At 49.1% G+C, this 19,673-nt stretch overlaps 2 protein-coding genes across 4 annotated transcripts in view; one reads left to right on the top strand and one right to left on the bottom strand.

Moving 5' to 3' along the window:
- The window catches only part of ARHGAP17 (Rho GTPase activating protein 17), a 40,363-nt gene extending 25,866 nt beyond the window's left edge, over positions 1 to 14,497 (bottom strand). For both annotated transcript variants that reach the window (XM_027897248.1, XM_027897250.1), the window contains exon 1: positions 14,396 to 14,497. In XM_027897248.1, coding sequence (XP_027753049.1) covers positions 14,396 to 14,448 — 53 coding nt within the window. In that variant the 5' untranslated portion in view covers positions 14,449 to 14,497. The remainder of the gene's footprint in view (positions 1 to 14,395) is intronic.
- Positions 14,498 to 14,975: 478 nt separating this feature from the next.
- LCMT1 (leucine carboxyl methyltransferase 1) overlaps positions 14,976 to 19,673 on the top strand; it is an 18,472-nt gene continuing 13,774 nt past the window's right edge. For both annotated transcript variants that reach the window (XR_003572726.1, XM_027897270.1), the window contains exons 1-5: positions 14,976 to 15,078; positions 16,095 to 16,186; positions 16,729 to 16,850; positions 18,118 to 18,194; positions 19,006 to 19,067. Coding sequence is in view for 1 of the 2 variants with exons in the window: in XM_027897270.1 (XP_027753071.1) it covers positions 15,002 to 15,078; positions 16,095 to 16,186; positions 16,729 to 16,850; positions 18,118 to 18,194; positions 19,006 to 19,067 (430 nt within the window). In the remaining variant the exon portion in view is untranslated. The remainder of the gene's footprint in view (positions 15,079 to 16,094; positions 16,187 to 16,728; positions 16,851 to 18,117; positions 18,195 to 19,005; positions 19,068 to 19,673) is intronic.

Below are 19,673 nucleotides of genomic sequence, written 5' to 3' on the forward strand. Positions count from 1 at the left end.
CAGGTTAAGAGGGAATGTCTTCCCACTGACAGAGGGCAGGGTTAGATGGGATATTGGGAAAGAATTCCCCCCTGTGAGGGTGGGGAGGGCCTGGCACAGGTTGCCCAGAGAAGCTGTGGATGCCCCATCCCTGGAAGTGTCCAAGGCCAGGTTGGATGGGCCTTGGAGCAGCCTGGGCTGATGGAAGGTGTCCCTGCCCATGGCAGGGGGCGGGACTGGATGAACTTTCAGGTCCCTTCAAACCCAGGCCATTCCAGGATTCCATGAAATCCACACTCCTGAAAGGCGAACCAGGAAGGAACAAGGGCAAACCTGACCTAAGAGCCATAAAAACTTGGCCATTCCCAGCAGAAGAAGTGACTCAGTTGAAATGTCACTGTGGAAACAGAACCTTGACTCACGCTCAGCTGGGCGGTGGCGCTGGCAGAGGTGATGCCACGGGAGGGCAGCGACCAGTCCCCGATCCCCAACTCTGGAAAGGTTTCACTGGAAGCAGGAGACATGCACTAGACACAGGAGACAGAACTAAAGCCAGCCTTCCCTGCTGGGTGGTTCTTCCTCAGACAAAGCCTGTGTTTGTTACCAGGAGTAACCAGCTCGGCTCGCCGGTGAGGTAACACTCGGAGCACCTTCGCGGGGCTGGCAGCACATCCTGCCTGGCTTTCCACATACAATAGGCAGGACTTGCTGCCAGGAAAAGTGCAAGAATCAGCAGCTCTGCTCCAAAACAAGGAATCCAGCATTAGATGGCAATTGCCCTTCAAAAAGGTTTGCTTTTTTTACCCTCACCAAGACAAACTTCACAGAAAATACAGCTCCAAGGTGTTTCAGGACCACTAGCGCGCTCCTTGTGCTTGCCCTCGTGCTAATATTTTCAAAAGGAAGCCAGCACAACCCAGGGTAAGTATCAACATTCTGAAGTGGTTTTAAAATGTTTAAAAATAACTCAGAGAAAACTGTCAGATGACAGTCACCACTTTCAGTATTAGTATTTAGGGAACACCACACACAACCAGTCACCAGTATGACTTTCAGTTTGCCTCCTACCCCCGTTTTTTACCCAAATCAACAATATAAACTTCTGTACAAGTATTAAAATTGATTTCATTGTAAATCTGGTGACAACAGATGCTTCAGAATCACATCAAAGGCTGCTGTTTTGGAACTCACCCACCAGCTGCAAATTCTCTGCTTCCAGTCCTTTAGAGTGGCTTTAAACAAACCAGGGCATCGCCTCCAAGGCACCAGACACCTCGGGGCTGCAAAACTGCAGTTCAGGCCTCAATAAACAGATAAAGATTTCTGCTCCTTCATCTTCCTCCTTCATTTTCTCCAGAGTTCCCCACCAAAGTGTGCTTGGCCACTCAGTGTAAGAGCTGCAGCTCTGCTCCTGCTGTAATCCCAGCCACGGACGGGGCAGATGGAGCTGCTGGCTCTAATGAAAGGCAGAGCAGGCTTTAGGGGGACAGTGCTCCTGGAAGGAAGCTGCAATGTTCCTGTGCAGTGCAGGGAAACCCATGACAGGCTGTTCATGTTAGTGCATCTGAAATCCCTGCCTCGGTGAGGTGGATCCAAGGCTCCTCTGCGAGCGAGGCAGTAAATTGAGCTCTTTGGAACAAGCACAGCTCAAGCCAAATCCTATTTTCAGGCCACTCTCACAGAGACAGGCTCTGCAGTGAGGCCCTGCACAGCCTGCTTGTAAAACACACATGGCAGTGCTTCCAATATGAGATCTTGAGAACTACACCAAATACGGGGCAGTTGAACAAAAACATTGTTCACACAGTTAAGTCTACGTTTCAAACCTAGGCAGACACTTTTCAGCCACAGCACTGCAAATTTGAGATGAATTTAAGCTGAACTTTCTACATGGCAAAAATACAATTGTGGTTTAAATGCAGAACCACATTTAAAGTTTGGTTTGAGGGAGGATGTGATGATTCAGAGAGCAGCCTGATCAGTCCAATACCTTGTCAACTTCTGGGTATAAATACAAATTTACAATTCAGTGCTTCCAGTGAAATACTGTCCCAGCAAATCAGATCCTGATTGCTAACCTGCTATTTCATACCATGGGCAAAGTCGTATTAAAGCTCTCCTCTTATTCTTTTTGACTTTGAAAAACCCCAAACCTCTCCCCCCAGTGTCTGTCAGGCCAATATAACAACGGGGCTTCTTTAAAAAAGTACATTTGATTTGTGAAAGTATTACTAACTTCTGAAGGAGAGGCAAAGTGCTGCTGCAGGGGATTAACATTCTAACTGCTCAAATCCAGGCAGGATGAAATCCAGCAGTGGTCTTGTGTTCTGTTCCCCAGAGTAAAAACTCCTATGACAAGCTGTCATAAATTAGTGATAACAAACCCTAAAGAACCTGAGACAAAGCTAAGCTACCCTGGGAACTTTCTAAGCTTATCCTATCATAGTGTATTTCCTATGCCTTGCTTTAACCCCTTAAGTATTACAATAAACATTTCTCGTGTTATACTCTACTACAGAACTTGAAATTTCCAAACATGTCATTTATTAATATAAATAATTAATATTTATTTTAAAAATGCATATAGAGACCCCCACACCATGTCCTGGTAAGTAACTGGTTTTAATATTGAACTGCCCAGTATTTATTTACATTACAGAATTTATTTTCACACCAGGTCTTTCCCTTACAAGCAGGCAACAACTTTTTACCTGTGCAAAATCATTTCATCTAAAATTAGCTGGGTACAATTTTGAAAGAGGACACAGTCGAGCAGAAAGCAACTTAAGTAATTACTGAATTATTCCTCAACCTCAGGTGCAATTTTACAACCCCTGTGTGCCAAGACAACCACGGGTGCTGCCAGAACGGGGGTTCCCAGGTCGCTTTGTGCTCTGGCAGCACTCAGGGCACAGCTGGAGGGGAAACAGTGAAGTTTAACTGGGGCAGCAGCAGCCATAAATCATCCTGCAGCTTTAAATCATCCTGCAGCCTTAAATCATCCTGGGCTGCCCACCTTGTCCCTTCACAGCCACCCTTGGGCCAGCTCCAGTCACCACCACATCAAACCCATGGTGAGGAGCAAATGTTGCATTCCCCCTCACACAATGCCCTACAGCTCCTCCTCTGAGGAGCCCTGCCTGCAGCAGTCCTTCCCCAACCTTCAGGTGCAGGTCCTCACACGCCTCTCCTGCATCAGCAGCAGGTCCCACTGGAAGCACATGCAATACAAGAAACTGGTTCCCTGTTGTCTTGGCCCTCTCCTCGGCCAGCCCGAGGGCAGGGGAGGTGGGATCAACACAGGCTGGGCAGGAACAGGGGAAATCTGTCCCTTTCAGCAACAGCAGCTACTTAAAATCAGCTTAAACTGATCGTAAAACTGCACCCTGGGGCCAACATTCCATTACCACGAGGTGACATCAGCTGGCAGAGCTGCTGACAGAAGTGGTTGTGTCCTTCCTCCTCCTGCTCCATCTCCCAGGCCCAGCATGAGCAGCCCCACTAGAGAGCAGCTCAAACTGAGCTGGCTCAACACTCACCTGCTTGGAATAAAACCCATTTTCCAGTCAGAAACCAAAGATGCAAAGCACAAAGGAGGAGGAACAAGTGGAAGGGCAGCTCAAGAATCAGGGCTGGGCAGAAATCCAGGCAGTGCTGCAGAGGCTGATGCAGGTGTAGGGCTGTCCAGAGCCAAGGCAGCAGCTGATGGTTCTGGATAACAGGACTGCTCATGGATCCTCTACACGTGGCTTTGGCAGCTTTTACATTTAAGCAAATCCAGTCCCCTTGGAAACCACCTGCTGACATGAGAACTCCTCCACTGCTGAGAATAAAAAACCCCATCAAAACACCATGAAACGTCTCCTGAACTGCCAAACAGAACCTTACTTTCCACTTTAGCCATAAAACAGGTGGATTGCCACCACCAACTCAAGACATTTTTAAACTTTATGATTTCTTTACCCAGAAGTCCTGCATTGCCAATCCCTGGAAAAGACTTCAAGAAGCAGCACTGCCTTTTGCACAGACAAACTTTTTACAGCACAGACACGTCTGAATAGGAAAAATATGCACTACAAGAATGAACAAAATTCACTGAACTGTTAAAAAAAACGTGGCTGTCTTTTGCACATTTGTTTGGTTTTTTGCACTTTGACAGGACCAGGGGAATGGTTTCAATTTGACAGAGGGTAGGAATAGGTTAGGTATTAGGAAGAAATTCTCCCCTGTCAGGGTGGGGAGGCCCTGGCTCAGGTTGCCCAGAGAAGCTGTGGCTGCCCCTGGATCCCTGGAAGTGTCCAAGGCCAGGCTGGACGGAGCTTGGAGCAACCTGGGCTGGTGGAAGGTGTCCCTGCCCATGGCAGGGGTGAGACTGGATGAGCTTTAAGGTCCCTCCCAACCCAAACCATTCTGGGATTCAAGGATTTCAGCCACATGTTGTTACCTTGCATGAGAGTTAAAAAGTGCAGAAATTACCATTTCACCAAAGGTAATGCTGCTCTTATTTAATGAACTGCCCTGACAGGTCTCTAAAAGTTTGGGGATTCACAGAACTGGCAAGAGAAAGCCTTGGTAAAGGAACTAAACTGAATCAGCACAAGAAGCAAAACAAGGAAATGCAGAAAAGGCAGAACAACGAAGCAGGAATAGAAAGTTAGGCTGCAAAAAGGAGCTGGGTGCTTTGAAACAACAGTAAAAAGACTGTAAGAGAATTCAGGGACCTGAAGTTACATCATATCAGCTCCCAGGCTAGTGACAAACCAGGGATTATTCCCTATGCCCATGATTTCACAACAGAGCCTCTGCACTGATTTCCTGAGCGGGGCCATGATTAACAATTAATGGCTGAGCCCTTGATTATGTTTCACCGGCAGGAAGGCAGGAGTGACCGAGCCCGGCGTGCCCCGCGCGTGAGCCGACTCAGCCCTGGCGGGCCCGCGGCCTGCACACAGCTGCCTGTTTTTGTGTTGCTTGGACACAGCAAACACAAGAGCACACCGACGTGTCCAACACGCACAGCCTGCCATTCCCACCCTGCCACGAGGCTCCGTGCAGTTCCAGCACGAAACCGAAAGTTAACTCAGTCCTGGATTTCGGAGCAGGAAACGGGAGCCTCGCGCTAATCGACGGTTATTATCCTGCACTTCAACACACGCTCGGACCTGCTGTTACAAAACCAGGATTACTTTATCCTGCTGTTCCATTCGTATAAAAACCAGCAGCTCAGAACACTTAATCTGCGTGTTAAATCCCCTTGCAGCAGGGCAGACCAGCTGAACGCTCGGCCCAAGCACGAGCCGCAAGTTCAGCTCACACGCTGATTTTTCCGTGTGAAAACACCACCCTTCCAGCTCCATTTTCTACAGAAAACATAACTTTTAACGAGGGGATTGACATTTCCTAACAATTGCTTTTTAATTAAATTATAGATGCCAAAAGTCTGAATTTGAACAACTGCTGTACTTTCCACAGCCATGTCCTAGCTGTGACTTTGAAACTTGCCCAGGGGACAATTTATCTTCTAAGAAAGGGCTGAGCTTTGAACGTCATTTTCCTGTCACTGGCTGGAGTAGCTTTTTGTAGCCTTAAAACTGTGTCACCCAGGATGTGTGGACCTGTGTGTACAACAGAATTGAGAGCTCCCAGCACTGCCCTGCCTTGTCTGTGCCACACTCAGCTGTACAAGTTACCACTCTTCCCTTTATTAATTTTCATTTTCACTCTGGAAATGTCATTGGGATCTTGAGAAACAGCCAGGGAGGTTATGCATACAAAAATCTCAGTGCAGCTATCTCGAGCACAGGACAACTTGCAAGGCAGAAGGAAAAAAACTTCTTTATTGTTCCTTCTCACACTCAGTGCCTGCAGACCCCTTGGCTCTTTGATTCACTCTGCTGCAGTCACTCCAGGATGTTCCTGTCACACTGCAATGCAATTAACTTCACCAGAAAACAATCCCTGTCAGGGAAAAAAGGCTCCACCTCACTGAGAGAAGCATTTGTGACCTCACCCAGCTGGCCCAGGCTCAGGGAGTCGTTTCCTGGTGAGAGGCAGCACTGGCTAAGCAGAAGACACACGATTAGCTCCACTATCCTCCTGATCAGCCACGGAATAGCAACTACTAACTCAACGCTTCTCGGGCTATTTGGTGGCTAAGGAATAAATTTAAACCAAAATCATGGAATCACACAGGGGTTTGGGTTGGAAGGAACCTTAAGCTCATCCTGTTTCGCCTCCCTGCCACAGGCAGGGACACCTCCCACCAGCCCAGGTTGCTCCAAGCCCTGTCCAGCCTGGCCTTGGACACTTCCAGGGATCCAGGGGCAGCCACAGCTTCTCTGGGCAACCTGTGCCAGGGCCTGCCCACCCTCCCAGGGGAGGATTTCTTCTGTATATCCAACCTAAATTTCCCTTCTTTCAGCTAGAACCCATTACTTCTTGTCCTTCTGTGCAGTTCCTGATGAAATATCTAATTCAAATGATCTAATCCGGTCAATAAAGCAACACTGCAGCTAAAAACGAGACCTCCAAGTTCCCTATTTCTCCTTGTCCAGACACCCAGGGCTGCTTGAGGCATGACAGTGTCAGCAAAGACCCAATTAAGCCTTCAAGACTGGTACCTGTAACAATCCAGCAGCCCTGAAAAACAAGGGAATCGAGCACAGCGATCTGTTAAAATCCCTCCCTATGTCACCACCAACTGCTGTGAAGGCACTCAGCTCTGAATGACTGAAATCAGACTTCCTTCCCCAGTTTAATTGGTGTTTAATTAAACTCCCACAGGTTTCAGGTCAGAGCTGTGCCATGGCCAACTGCTGCCTCAAGTCAGGCTCAAGGCCACAAGATGTTTTAAAGCTTGAGGTTCTCCTAATATGTCCAAAAAATGAGCTATGTTATTTAAATTATAACCCCTTTCTTTTTGGAAACTGTCCACAATATTAGAAAACACATCTTACACACTAAGACACTTGTTATTTCACCCCATCCTAAAAAGATCCTGTTTATTTGGCATTTCATCATTGCTACAAATTGCTAATTTAATGACCTCTGAAAAGCAGCTCTGGCCACAGCTCCACGATCGTTACCTAAAAATACCCTGCAAGTGTCTTAGAAATACATTTGCTTCCATCAATTCCAAGTGTATCCCATTACAGCATCAGGCTGAAACAGCCTGTTACATCACTTCTAGCTATTCTAGCTGATCATATCATTACTATTTCGAGATTCTGACTGGGGGCATAACCTGATATTAAAATTATTTGTTCTGAAGATCCATCATCAGATCAAGTTAGAATCAAGGAATCACAGCTTCATCCCCAGAGATGAGGATTATTTTGTTTATATGAATAAGTACCAGGAGGGAAAAAAGGCACCTCCCGAGCCTTCAGCTGAGCAGCTGCTGCTAAAGCACACTCAGGTGGATTTTCACCTCCCCTATTCTGCTGGTATGCCAAATACCAAACCCTCCATGCTGGACACACCTCACCCCCCTGGACAATCCCTTCCTACCCTTCCAGCTCCCTGTGCTTCCCTGGCTGGCCGGGAATGGTGACTCTGGCTCTGGTTACGTGCTGTGGCACAGGCTCAGCGTGCCAGGGCTGGCACGACCCTTCCTGCTGCCCTGGACCCTCAAAACCTCCTGAACCCCCCTGACAAACACCTGCACAGCAAAGTGATGCTGCATTCATCGTTTTCAGGCAGTGTGAGATGGTGCTTTCCTGAGACAGACTCTCCCTTTATCCCTGTCATGCTGTCCTGACCCCCCAGCAAAATAGGAAGGCCAAGCTGATCCAGCCAGAACAGATCCCACGGTGTCTGTGTGGGAATATTTTATCAGTTCTCTCATCTGCTTCATCAAGCAGCAGCACAAACAGAGCCAAAGGAGAAGAGGACATGCAAGCAAACGGACAATTAATATTTCCCAAATCCCTGAGTTTGGAATCTTTTAATTTCTTTTTCTGCCACAAAAATCTCAAGTATTTTACCCCCTGCCCACTCAGCACCTCACACACAAGTCGGACACAAAGTTATTACATAACTTTTTTCTTCTGACCAACAGGCTTTATCTGGTTCCCTGGAATTCACAACATTTTATTAAGGTATCTTCAAGTCAACAAAATTCAGTTTGTTGTTTAGTCTTCTCTGAAGAGAAGGCTCCAGAGGGATCCAATTGTGGCCTTCCAGGACCTGAGGGGGCCAATAAGAAACATGGAGAGGGACTTTGGACAAGGGGGAATGGCTTCCCACTGCCAGAGGGCAGGGTCAGATGGGATATTGGGAAGACCTGGTGCTTGTTCAGAGCTGGGTCTGTGAGGACACACGTGGGAAATGCCACCCACGGGATACCTGAGCCCCACACCCTTCCCACCTCACCACTCCTGGACATGGGCAAGGCAGAGGCAGCCCAGGCAAGACATTCCCAGGTTTTCATGTGGTCTGGAAGCAGATCACAAGTGAGGAGGCTTTAAAACTGAGGGCTGAGCAGATCCTTACTCACTGATTCAAAACCTGTTGCTGCCCTTGTAAGGGTACAAGTCCTGCAGAGAAAGAAGTTTCTTAAAACCACAACATAATTTCTTATGTTTCCAATCTTCAGGATTCTTAATGACCTGGACTTTAAACACAAGATCATCTCGGTCTGTGAGGAATGAGGAGATCCTAATAAACTGATTGCCTTCACAAAACTTAGAGGGAACACCAAAATTAGGCCAGAACACGGTGCTTTGTTTTCTGTTCACAGCCAGAACCTCTCACCTACCAGGGCTTCCAGCACAGCAATGCAGCTGCTCACCAGGAGCAGCAGTTCAGACTCACAGGTCTACCCAGCTCCCAACTCTCCACCAAGACACAACAACTGAAGGAAGTCTCTCCAAAGCCCCCACCTTAGGCAAAGTCAGGTGAATTTTCCTTTGGCTTCAGCAATCTGCTTTGAAAGGGACATTAATCAATGGGATTAACAGACACCCCACCTCCCTCCCCAAATTCAATCTGCACCATAGCCTGGGCCCAATCTGTATCTATATATTTATATTTACGGTATTATTTATGTAATCTGTGATTGATATTGTTTGTGACTGTGATAATGAAGTCCCAAGCATCCCAGCCAGCGCCAAGTTTCCCCACCAGCAGCAGCCCCAAACTGAACACATAATAGCTGCGTGTTTTTCTATAATTGGCAGTTTGTCCTGGTAAAAAAACCCAATTCCTGAGCTGCACAACCCATTACATTGTGTCAGAGCTCCCCAAAGGGTGCAGGAAACAGATAAATACGCCGATACCGAGAGGTTTTGTTGACCCTGCTGAGGCTGAGCTGTGTTGATGGGGTAGCTGAGCTCTTTCCTTGCTCCCTCTGGGATGGAAACCCCCCCTTTGCCAAGTTTTGGGCCTCTGCAGAGCCCACAGGAGCCTGGGGGCACTGAGCCTTTGCAGCTGGGTGTCCAACACTCCCTGAGAGTTCCTCTGGACAGGGATTCCTGGGCTGTCATCCCAGTGCTCTGGCACCCACAGCCCCTTGACTCCCCTGCAGCCCCAAAGCTGCCCTGCTCAGAACACACCTCCCTCATTCAATCCTCCGGGCACTCTGAACCCCTCACCCGATTCAGCTGCCAGCCACGGAGATCTCATGCAATTTTCTAATTAAGGAGACCTGGAACTTCATTTGGAGATAAACAGGAAATGCTTAAGATAACGATTCTAAACACTGAAATGAGATTTTTCTTTTCACGAGCGCTCAGATGGAGACAAATGCCAGCCTAAAGCCCAAGCACAAAGCAGACTCTGCCCTGGCCATAAAGATTTCATATTTCAGTGCTGTTTACCCCTTTTTCAAATATTTTTGCCAAAGACAACAAGCACTGTAAGTAAATAACACTTAGCAAATTTAACTTCTTCTAAAGGATGTTTGGGTGAGCCAGAAATTTTCAAACACTGGGGTCATGTTCCTTTTTTTTTTTTTTTTTCCACACAAGAACTAGAAAAACATTAAAGAAGAACTTCTTTGATAATAAATGGCACTGTAGGGTTAATGTCATATTGATGAAAGTATTTTGGACTTAATAGAGATGAGTGCAGTTCTTGTTTTACTACCCTGGATGCTTCGAAAAAGCAACTTTCAAAGCACTGACAACAAAAAATGAAGAAGTAAAAGAATTTCCTTGAGTAATACTTCACGGAACGCTCCTGAGAAAGACTAGAATCAACAGATAATGCTTCAGCAGGAAAAAAAAAAAGGAATAATTTGGACCATTCCCCTTTTCCATAAAGCATTACTAGAAGTTACTGCTTTCCAGCAGGTTTTCCCTGTACAGATAGACAGAGGCAGCTCCTCCTGTACAATATTCCAATAACAGGCATCGTAACATCACTTGCTTTAATGTAATAATTATGTTACAACTACTGCAGTTCCAGCTCAAGACTTACACATTGCCAAGTGGCTTGAAGAAACACTAAATATAGTTCAGCACAGAAACTTTTCTGCGGGACATGAGCTATTAAAAGCCATGTAGTGTGTGAGTCACAGTAATGCCAGGAGTACAGGCCCTGGAAAAACCTATTTGTACACAAGGGGTTGTATTTGAACAGTGGGAAACGAGCACAGAAGGGATGGTAAGTCATCTTCTTGCATAAACCCAGAGCTTTCTGAGGCAGCTCGTGGTCTCTTCCAGATTTCTAATTACTCAGAGCTGCCTGTCCCTGGTTTAAATTACTGCAAGAGCCTCGGGGCAGATCGAGTATCTCTCCCAGTAAAGGCAGTAAGAATATCCACCTGTCTGATCTTGGGTGACTTCACCAGACCCAAACCTCCCACACCAGTTGTCTGGAATCATTTTAATCTGAATGGTACGCTGGTGACTGCACATAAAAGGTGGAAAAAGAACCTGATGGCAACAACAGCAGCAGCTGGTCCCCAGGGGGACACCCAACTGGTGTGAGACTGTCACAGCCTGAAATGCCATTAATTACCAGCCTGAGCTCTGTGAGCAAACAGCACGATCCAGACCCCTCTGTGGGCTCATTCCTCACAGAAATTACTCAGCTATGTACTTCAAATGCTTATTAGTGTATCGGTGCAAAGCTTTGATGACAATAGCTCTGAAGGTTTATTTTCATTAGGGATGACTGCAGCTATAAAGGAGAATATTCCTGAGCTTCTAATCAAATCTGTCACCTTTGTAATTTACAAAAGGGGATGAAAGCTAAGACAAGCACTCACAGATATCTGAAGAATTACCTTGCTGACATCATACATCACATAATTACTTTAATTTCTGAGCCTAACACTCAGCTGCTCTGCTGGAGTGAGGATCTGCTCAGGAAGCATCCCAAGGACAGGTACAAACACCAGGGAGAACCTCCCCTCCCCAGATCTGTGAGACAGCACGTACTAAAACACAGTCCACAACTCCCATTTCCCAGGGTAAGCCTGCACACACCACTGTTCTCAGTGGGTATGAGCTGTGGTCCTCACAGGAGAGGGAGGTTCAGAGAAATTAGTACACAAATCCCATTAAAAGCAACCCCAGCACGTGGCCTCCAAGGAACCACAGACCACCTGAAATTCATCAAGTTCAGAATTAAGGTTATTCCTTTCTTCTCCACTCCCTCCCCAGTCTATTTTTTAAGCCTATCTAAAAACTTCCAAGCTGTTTCCAGCTGGATTTGGGATGTAGCTCAAGAGGAAGCCAGCTCTGAGCTGGCTCCTCTGGGTGATCAGCTGTGTGCCTGTCATGGGCAAGGTGCCACTTTATTCCCATGCATTAACTGAGCTCGTGTGGAACTAATGATTCCCTGGCAAGCCCTGCCTCTGCTCACCTGCATGCCACAGCCCTGCTTTTTGGGAATTATCCTGGCTGGGTTAGAGAGCCTTCCCAATAGCATGAGCACCAACATGCCAAGATTCAGTCACTGCTCCAGCTAAGACTGCCCTCAGAAAATTGTGATGCCGCCTCCAGTGACAGGTTCTGTCTCAGTCACCTGGCCCACGCTCCGACAGCGACTGATATTTTACTTTCTGGGTTTCCCAGAGCTTGAGCTGTTCCCCTCAGCAGCACTGACAGCAAATCTGGCAGATACATAAAATATGAAGTCCTCAACAGCAGACTGAACGCTTGTCTCAAGGCAGCCAACCACATCCACGAGACAATTGCAGCCAAATATTTAACACATCTATTAATTATTGTGGAATCCCGTTCCACTCAGCTAATCCCCTCTTTAATTAGTTTCCTACATGTATTTCACAACTCCATATAATCCTATCCACGGACTCACAGGCTTCCCACAAATGCCATTCCTTGGCTCTGATGGAGCTCTTGCCCATCTTTTCTACACTAAGGTGTTACTTCCCTGATCCCAAATCACACATTTGGGATCCAAGGCCAAGGATGCCAGCCTTGGAAAGCGGGCTGGGAGAAGGGCAGTGTCATTCCTCCCTTCAACCCTGATGTATTTCCAACAGCCCTTCATTAAAGGGAACAAACCCAGGTACGGCCGAGCTCTGCTGACCCCACGGGGAAGTGTCTGCTCTCCACACACCCCACTTGTGAGGAAAACACCTCTGAGTGGGGGAAAGCAAAGCAGGAGGAGACACCCCTTCCAAACACACCACCAGGAAACACAACAGTCAGAGATGAGCCCAGGAGCAGCAGGTGACACCCAGGGGGATGTCCCAGGGAGGGGGGACATGACCCCTCAGCACAGATCCCAAACTGCTCCTCCTGTGGAGCAGCTTATTGCTCTACAGGACCCCCCAAGGGTGTCCAGGGTCTGGAAACAGTGAGCCATCCCCTCCTCAAGCACTTACAGAACTAGAGGCTCCTTCTATGCAGGGCTTGTCCCCTCACCCTGTCCCAGCATAAAAAGCTAATAAATGACTTAACCAACTCAATATAACACATAATATTGCCTGCAAGATCCCACTGAATGCCTTCCATGAGCCCTGCAGTGCCTCTCAAACCAAATTTGAAAGCCTCAGCCCTGATACTTGCAAGTGAAACCAGTTAAAATTTGTCCCCACTACATGGTTTGACTCTGGGAAAGGAAACAAGAACCCCAATGACTACAGGAATGCTTGCCTAGTACATGAAATGTAAGGAGGTGAGTAATATGAAATATTCACAATTAATTAATATCGAGCTCATAAAAACACATGACTCGGCATCATTTAGAAAAAGTTCAAAACGAAGAACAGTGACAGCATTGTCTGCGTTTTAATGAAACCAGGAACCCCCCATCCTGCATGCCCAGACTGCCAGGGCACCTCAGACTCGCTGGCACAGCTGTGTGAGCAAGAACCTGCCCAGACACCACACCCTGAGCACCCCAGGGTGCCACTGCCCTCACCTGCCCATGGCCAAAGGTCACTGCCCAACCTCGCCCCACACCCCGCTCCAAACACTGCTCCACAGTTCAGCGGGATTTTCCCCTGCAAGCTCAAAGCAGCTGTTTATCCTACTCAGTACAGCCCAGATTACTCGAAATTCCACTTGGGATTTGGAGCTGTGGGGCTGACACATGCAAACAGGGAATGCCAATAATCCCTCCAACAAGGTGCTATGGAATGAGAGGACAGAGGTTGGCTGGGAAGTTGTTCCCTTTTCCTAGCAAAACAAACCTATTAAAAATTTACTCCTTGGGCTTTATGAGCTGACACACCTGCCCTGGTTTGTGTGGGCCCCGAGGAAAACAAACACCCTGTTAAAGGGAAATTATTGGAGAGGATGCCACCAAAATATACTCAGATAATAAATGAGTTTATACTCTGTGTATCAGTACAGGCTTCCAGTTTATACTTCTAGTATAGGTGCAAGCTTTCAGATTAAATCTTTACTAAAAGGAGAGATGAGTTTCTAGGGGAAAATATTGACTTCTACTAGAAACCCAGTGCGATGATATCTGCACGTTCAGCTCACGTGTCTGGGCACAGATTTACTTCCACACAACGAGATCCTGCCCAGACTCCAACAGCTGGAAACTGGTGACAACTGTACCTACAGGGTACTGTCACTTCTGTTAAAATTAAGTCCTGGGGGAGGCACTCCCTGAGCATCTCTTAAATGTGAGAAACAGCAAGAAACAGACGGAACATCTCAGAATTAACGAGGAGAGAAAGGAAACGAAAGTCGCCAAACCCCAGACAGGAAGAGCCCGATGCAAATGGCCCTGTGGGGCCTCGGGGACCCCCAGGGCTCTGCTGGCCCCCCCGAGAGAGCCAGGTCTGGTGTGACCCGCGGGCAGGGCAGGGGGAGCGCCCGGGGCCGGCGGGGACCGACCGACCGACTGACCGACGGACCATGGCAACGGACGGACCCCCCGCCCAGGGCAGCGCGACCCGTCGCTGCTTCACCCCCTGGCGGCCGCGGCCCCCCGCCCCGCTGCCCCCAGCCCAGAGCGGAGCCCCCCGGCCCGGCCCGGCCCGCACCTGCCCACGGTCTGGTTGGCGAGCTGCTTCATGCGGTTGAACTGCTTCTTCATGGCGGCGGCCGCTGCCGGGGCTCCCCCGGCGCCGCTGCTCCCCCGGGCTGCCCCGGCCCCGCCGCTGCCGCCGCCGCCCCAGCGCCGCCCGCACGGCCCGTTCCGGCCCCGCCCGCCGCGCCTCACCGGCCCCGCCCGCCGCCCGGATGTCCCGCCCGCGGCCCGGATGGGGCAGCCTCTCTCCGCTGTGGCGGTGCCTGCGGCGCTCTCTCGGGAGCCCCGGGCCCTGCTCCCCCTGCGGACCGGGTTAGGCTAGGCTAGGCTGGGCTGGGCTGGGCCGGGCCGGGCTCACTGCTTGGGGTGCCCGTCCCGGGACAGCCCCAGCCTCGCGCCGGTACCGCCGAGCACCTCCGGGACTACAGCTCCCGGCATGCCTTGCGGTACCCGCCACTTCCCGGGCGGGGTGCTTCTACCCGCTCGCTCTCATTGGGCGGCGTGGGGACGGACGAGCCCGCGGACCAATCGCTGCCGAGCTCCGGCGGAGGCGGCCCAATGAGCGGCGGCGGGGGGCGGGCCGCGGGGGCGGTGGCAGCGGCCGGGCCCCGCGCGCTCCATGGCGGCCGCCGGCGGCCCCGACGAGGCGGACGAGGCGGTTCGCGGCACCTGCGAGGACGCGTCTGTCTGCAAACGGTACTGGCCAGGGCGGGCGGCACGGGCACCGCCGCTCCGTCCCCGGGCCGCGCAGGGCGCTGCTGGGGCGGGGAGCGGAGCAGGGAGCACGGGCGGCTCCCGCCGAGCGGCGCTGGAGGGGAGCGGGAACAGCCCCGTCCCGGTGCCCCGGGAGAGCAGAGCTGGCCACGAGGGGTGCGGAGATGAACTCCCCGTGTGAGGGCCGCGGGTGCCCCGAGCACGCCCCTGGTCCCTCTCTGAACCCCTGCCCGGGGTGGGCTCAGAGCTCGCTGATAACGCAGCGTACCAGGGCAGCCAGCACCCGATACTGGGGCCAGAAACTCCAGCTGTGGGGGATGTCTCTGGGATAAACTGTCTCGATGTATTTCAGGCTCCTTTCTTCACCCGCTCCGGGACGGGCGCGGCGAGGGGATGAGTTCGTTGCCCTCTTGTGCCTGGGCGTGAATTTAGCTCGTGTTGTCGCTGGCTGTTTGTTCTGCCCGCTTGGTTTTTGCAGCAGGAGGTTGTTGGGTGGTTGAGTTTGGTTTAAGAGTTTTCCTTTTTGAGCCAGTTGTAAAACCGGCGAGTCTCACTCAGAACAGAGTGACACTTGTCTGTGTTAAAGGACTGTGTTTAAGCTCTGCAAGAAGTGCAAACAGCTCGTGGCATAACAAGGAGTAGAAGGAAAGCCTGATTTGCGTGTGTCTGAGGACCTGGAGACACATTCCCCTGCTGGGTCCTCCAGGAGGAAATATCTGGGGATCGGGTCTTTGCTCACAGACTTTCATCCACTAGTGCAGAGCCCATTAAAAAGTTGCTTCTTTGGTATGGCAGCAGCCAGATTTTCTAACTAAACTTTATATAATCTCTTAATTGAAATGGTTCCACTCGTGAAGAAGATTTTTAGTCTATGTCTGCATGTGCACACCCAGGGCAGAGGCATCTTACCAGCCTCTGTATCTTTTAGAGTACACCAAGATGTACCCTTGGTGGCCTTCTTTCCTAATCCTTTCATTCTTTTCCCCACTCCTGGACAGGTTTGCTGTCAGTGTTGGCTACTGGAAGGACCCTTACATCCAGTATTTTGTGAGACAAGCCAAGGAAAGAAAAGCACCTGAGATCAATAGAGGCAAGTTGGAATGGGGATGGAGACACTGAGCTGGCCTTGAGGCGGACAAAACCCCTGTGCACTGGCTGTTAGGGGGGTAGGGAATACAGGAAAGAGTGAGACAAGTTTTCTTCACAGAAATAATTCCTTCCTGTAAATCAAAGCTCTCATCCTTTGCTTTCTGTGTTCTCAATGGGACGTGTCTCAGTGTGCAGAAATCTCCTCAAAACAATCAAAGAAATGTTTCTTTGGCCCAGGACAGCTGGGTATGTCAGCTCTGGTCTCTGCAAGTGTGGACACCAGCCAGAATTATTTTGCTCTGTTTGAGGTGAAACTTACTAAAACTTCTATTTACCCAATGAATTCTGTTTTATCAGTGCCTCAGAATTTTGTTAGTAATTAAAAAATAAAACCAAAACCCCTAGATATCTTAAAAAGAGGGCATTACTCTTCCTGAGAAACACCACTTTTCAAACAGGCTGCCTGAAATTCTTCATGAGTGTTAAACATTGAGCATTACATAAAAATAATAATTAATCCCAAGCTCTTGTGTGTGTTAACAGGTTATTATGCTCGTGTTCACGGAGTCAGTTATCTGATTAAAGCGTTTCTAAAGAGGACAGAATGCAACTGTCAAATTGTTAATCTTGGGGCTGGCATGGACACCCTGTTCTGGAGACTGAAGGTGAGGAGAGCAGGGGGGACAGGCCTGGCTGAGGACTGAGATCCCTGGGGAGGTTTGGACTGCCTAGGCTGTCACAGAATCCCAGAGTAGGGGTTGGAAGAGCTCTGGGCATCATCCAGTCCAACCCCCTGCCCAGGCAGGGTCACCTGCAGCAGGTGACACAGGGACTGTCCAGCTGGGGCTGGAATGTCTCCAGAGAGGGAGATTCCACAACCCCCCTGGGCAGCTGTTCCAGTGCTCTGCCACCCTCCAGGGAGAGAAGTTTTCCTCCTGCTGAGGTGGAACTCGTGTTTTATTTTATGACCATCGCTCCTCGTCCTGTCACTGGCACCACTGAGCAGAGTCTGGCACCATCCTCTGACCCCCCTTGGAGACATTTGTATGGATTGATGGGATCCCCTCTCAGCCTTCTCTTCTCCACGCTAACCAGGCCCAGCTCCTGCAGTCTCTCCTCATCAGAGGAGACCCCACACCTTTGGGGGTGGACCCTCTCCAGGAGCTCTTTGTCCTTCTTGGAGCCCAGATGTGGGCACGGCACTTCAGATGTGCCTCACTGGGCCGAGCAGAGGGGCAGGGTCGCTCCCTGACCCACTGGCCACACTCTTCCCATGTCCCCCAGGATCCCACTGTCCTGGCTGCTCTGCCTCAGCTGAGTCAGTCCAGGTGCCTTTAAAGCTCAGAGCTCAGGAGGGGCTGTGGGTTGCCCTGGCTGTTCCCCACAAGTGTGTGACACCAAGCTGACCTCTAGTGGACTTCCAGGAAGAGCAGGAATGCCGCATTTTCTGTTCTCTTTCGACCTTTAGATTCCCCTATTCTATCCTCTAATAAAACAGGAATGGTGTAGCAAAGCACAGGATTGTACAGGCTCTGTGTACACGTTTCTGAATGAACTATAGAAATGTGAGTTTATGTATGTAAATCACAGAATCCTAGACTGGCTTGGGTGGGAAGGGACCTTGAATGTCATCCAGTGCCCAGGGAGGTTGGACTGGATAATCTCCAGAGGTCCCTTCCAACCCCAACTATTCTGGGATTCTGTGATAACATAAAACTTTAAATAATTTCGTTAAAGCCTAGAGAACATTCTATTGTCTGTGAACTGGGTTTTGTTGGGTTTTAGGTTGTTTTAAGCTGTAGGACACTGTTACACCATTGTTAGAAATGCCAGTGTAAGCTGAACCAGAACTGTTCAGGACTTGAGGTTATATATTCTCTTGAGTGTGAAACTTGAGCGTCCCTGATTCTGGTGTCTTCCTCCAATTCCCAGGATGAAAATCTTCTCCCTAGAAAATATTTTGAAGTGGATTTTCCGATGATCGTTGCAAGAAAAATACACAATATCAAGTAAGTCTGAGGCCCGTGTTTATCTGTGTGAGACTGAATGTGAGTCAGTGTCATTGTTTCAGCTCTCTGCTGAGAAGCATTTCGTGCTCTGAGGTGTGAGGGTGGTGAGGGTGTGAGGCACTGACAGGCTGTCCAGAGCTGTGGCTGCCCCATCCCTGGGAGTGTCCAAGGCCAGGCTGGACGGGGCTTGGAGCAACCTGAGCTGGTGGAACGTGTCATGGGTGGGACTGGATGGGCTTTAGGGTCCTTCCAACCCAACCCATTCCGGGATTCTGTGTAGAATAAGGGTTCATTTTGCAGGCAGGTTCCTACACGTGGCTGTGCAGCCCCTGTTCCAAACTGGAGGAGGTGGTGTGTGGAAGCTCTAGGGAGCCAAGCAGACCTTGTTCTGGGGCAGGGAAAGTCTCCTGATGGTTAGAGGTGATTGAGTCTTTTCTTACTGTTGAAGACAGCAGTAAATTCCCAGATTTGCCTGTTCAGGTAGAGAGGTGGGATAACTGGTGCTGTGTGGGAATGTTCTGTTTGGATGAATCCATTAAGGCTTACTGAGGATACATACAGAGTACCTGGACTTTTCTTGGAAGATTACCTCAAAAGTTAGGAGTAATTTGGTATAAAAGTCAGCTGCAACTTTCACAAGCTTGCAAAGGTTTTCATTTCCAGTAGAGGGCAGAGATATTCTCTTGGCTGCCTTTATCACAGACACACACACACACATGGATATATATATATATGTTAAAAAAAAAAAAGATGTAAGCACACTGTTTAACAGGCTTAGCTGCTCTGAGATGCTTCTTCCTTCTTCCCACAGATCAAAACCTCCCCTGTCAAAACCAATTATGGAATCCCATTCAGGGGACTCTCTTCTAATAGGTGAGTCATCCTCAAACTCAGTCAGCGATGTACTGCAGCACTTTTAAAACTTTTCTGATCATTTTGTTCTGCTATGTGGGCAGGCTTTTAATGTTTGAAATGCTGTTTGGACAGAGAATTGTGAGAGAAAAGAGGCTTTTTTCTTCTCTTTTAGACTTCTGCCCATTCGTTCTGTGTCATGTTAGAAATGTCTTCTCTCTAAGTGGTTTTATTCTGCCAGAAAGTTGTTGGGTTTTTTCTTTTTCTCTCATATGTAGCTCAAGTTTTCTGTCACAGGAAAAAGTGCTACTGAGAGGCATGGATACAGGATTAAAATATCTATTGAGTGTTTATCTTCTTTCTGTCTCTTTAGGAGAACAAGTCTTTACATTTAGCAGAGTTTTCACAGCAGAAACACAGCCTGCAAAGTCCAAGCTCAGGAGCCAGTGCTGTTTGTCATATTTTAGTATTAAAAGGGTAATAAATTCAGGTGGTGTCATGGTTGTGCTGTCTTCGCTTATAACCTTATTCTGAAACAGGATGTTGTGGACTCCCCATCTCGAGGAACACTAATTACTTCCATCTGTGATAGCATCTAATTTGTGTGAGCAGGTGTGACCCTAAAGC

Source organism: Empidonax traillii, unplaced genomic scaffold (assembly GCF_003031625.1).
Source record: "Empidonax traillii isolate 1590-97213 ecotype Southwest subspecies unplaced genomic scaffold, ASM303162v1 scaffold534:size827195, whole genome shotgun sequence".
Taxonomy (NCBI): Eukaryota; Metazoa; Chordata; class Aves; order Passeriformes; family Tyrannidae; genus Empidonax; species Empidonax traillii.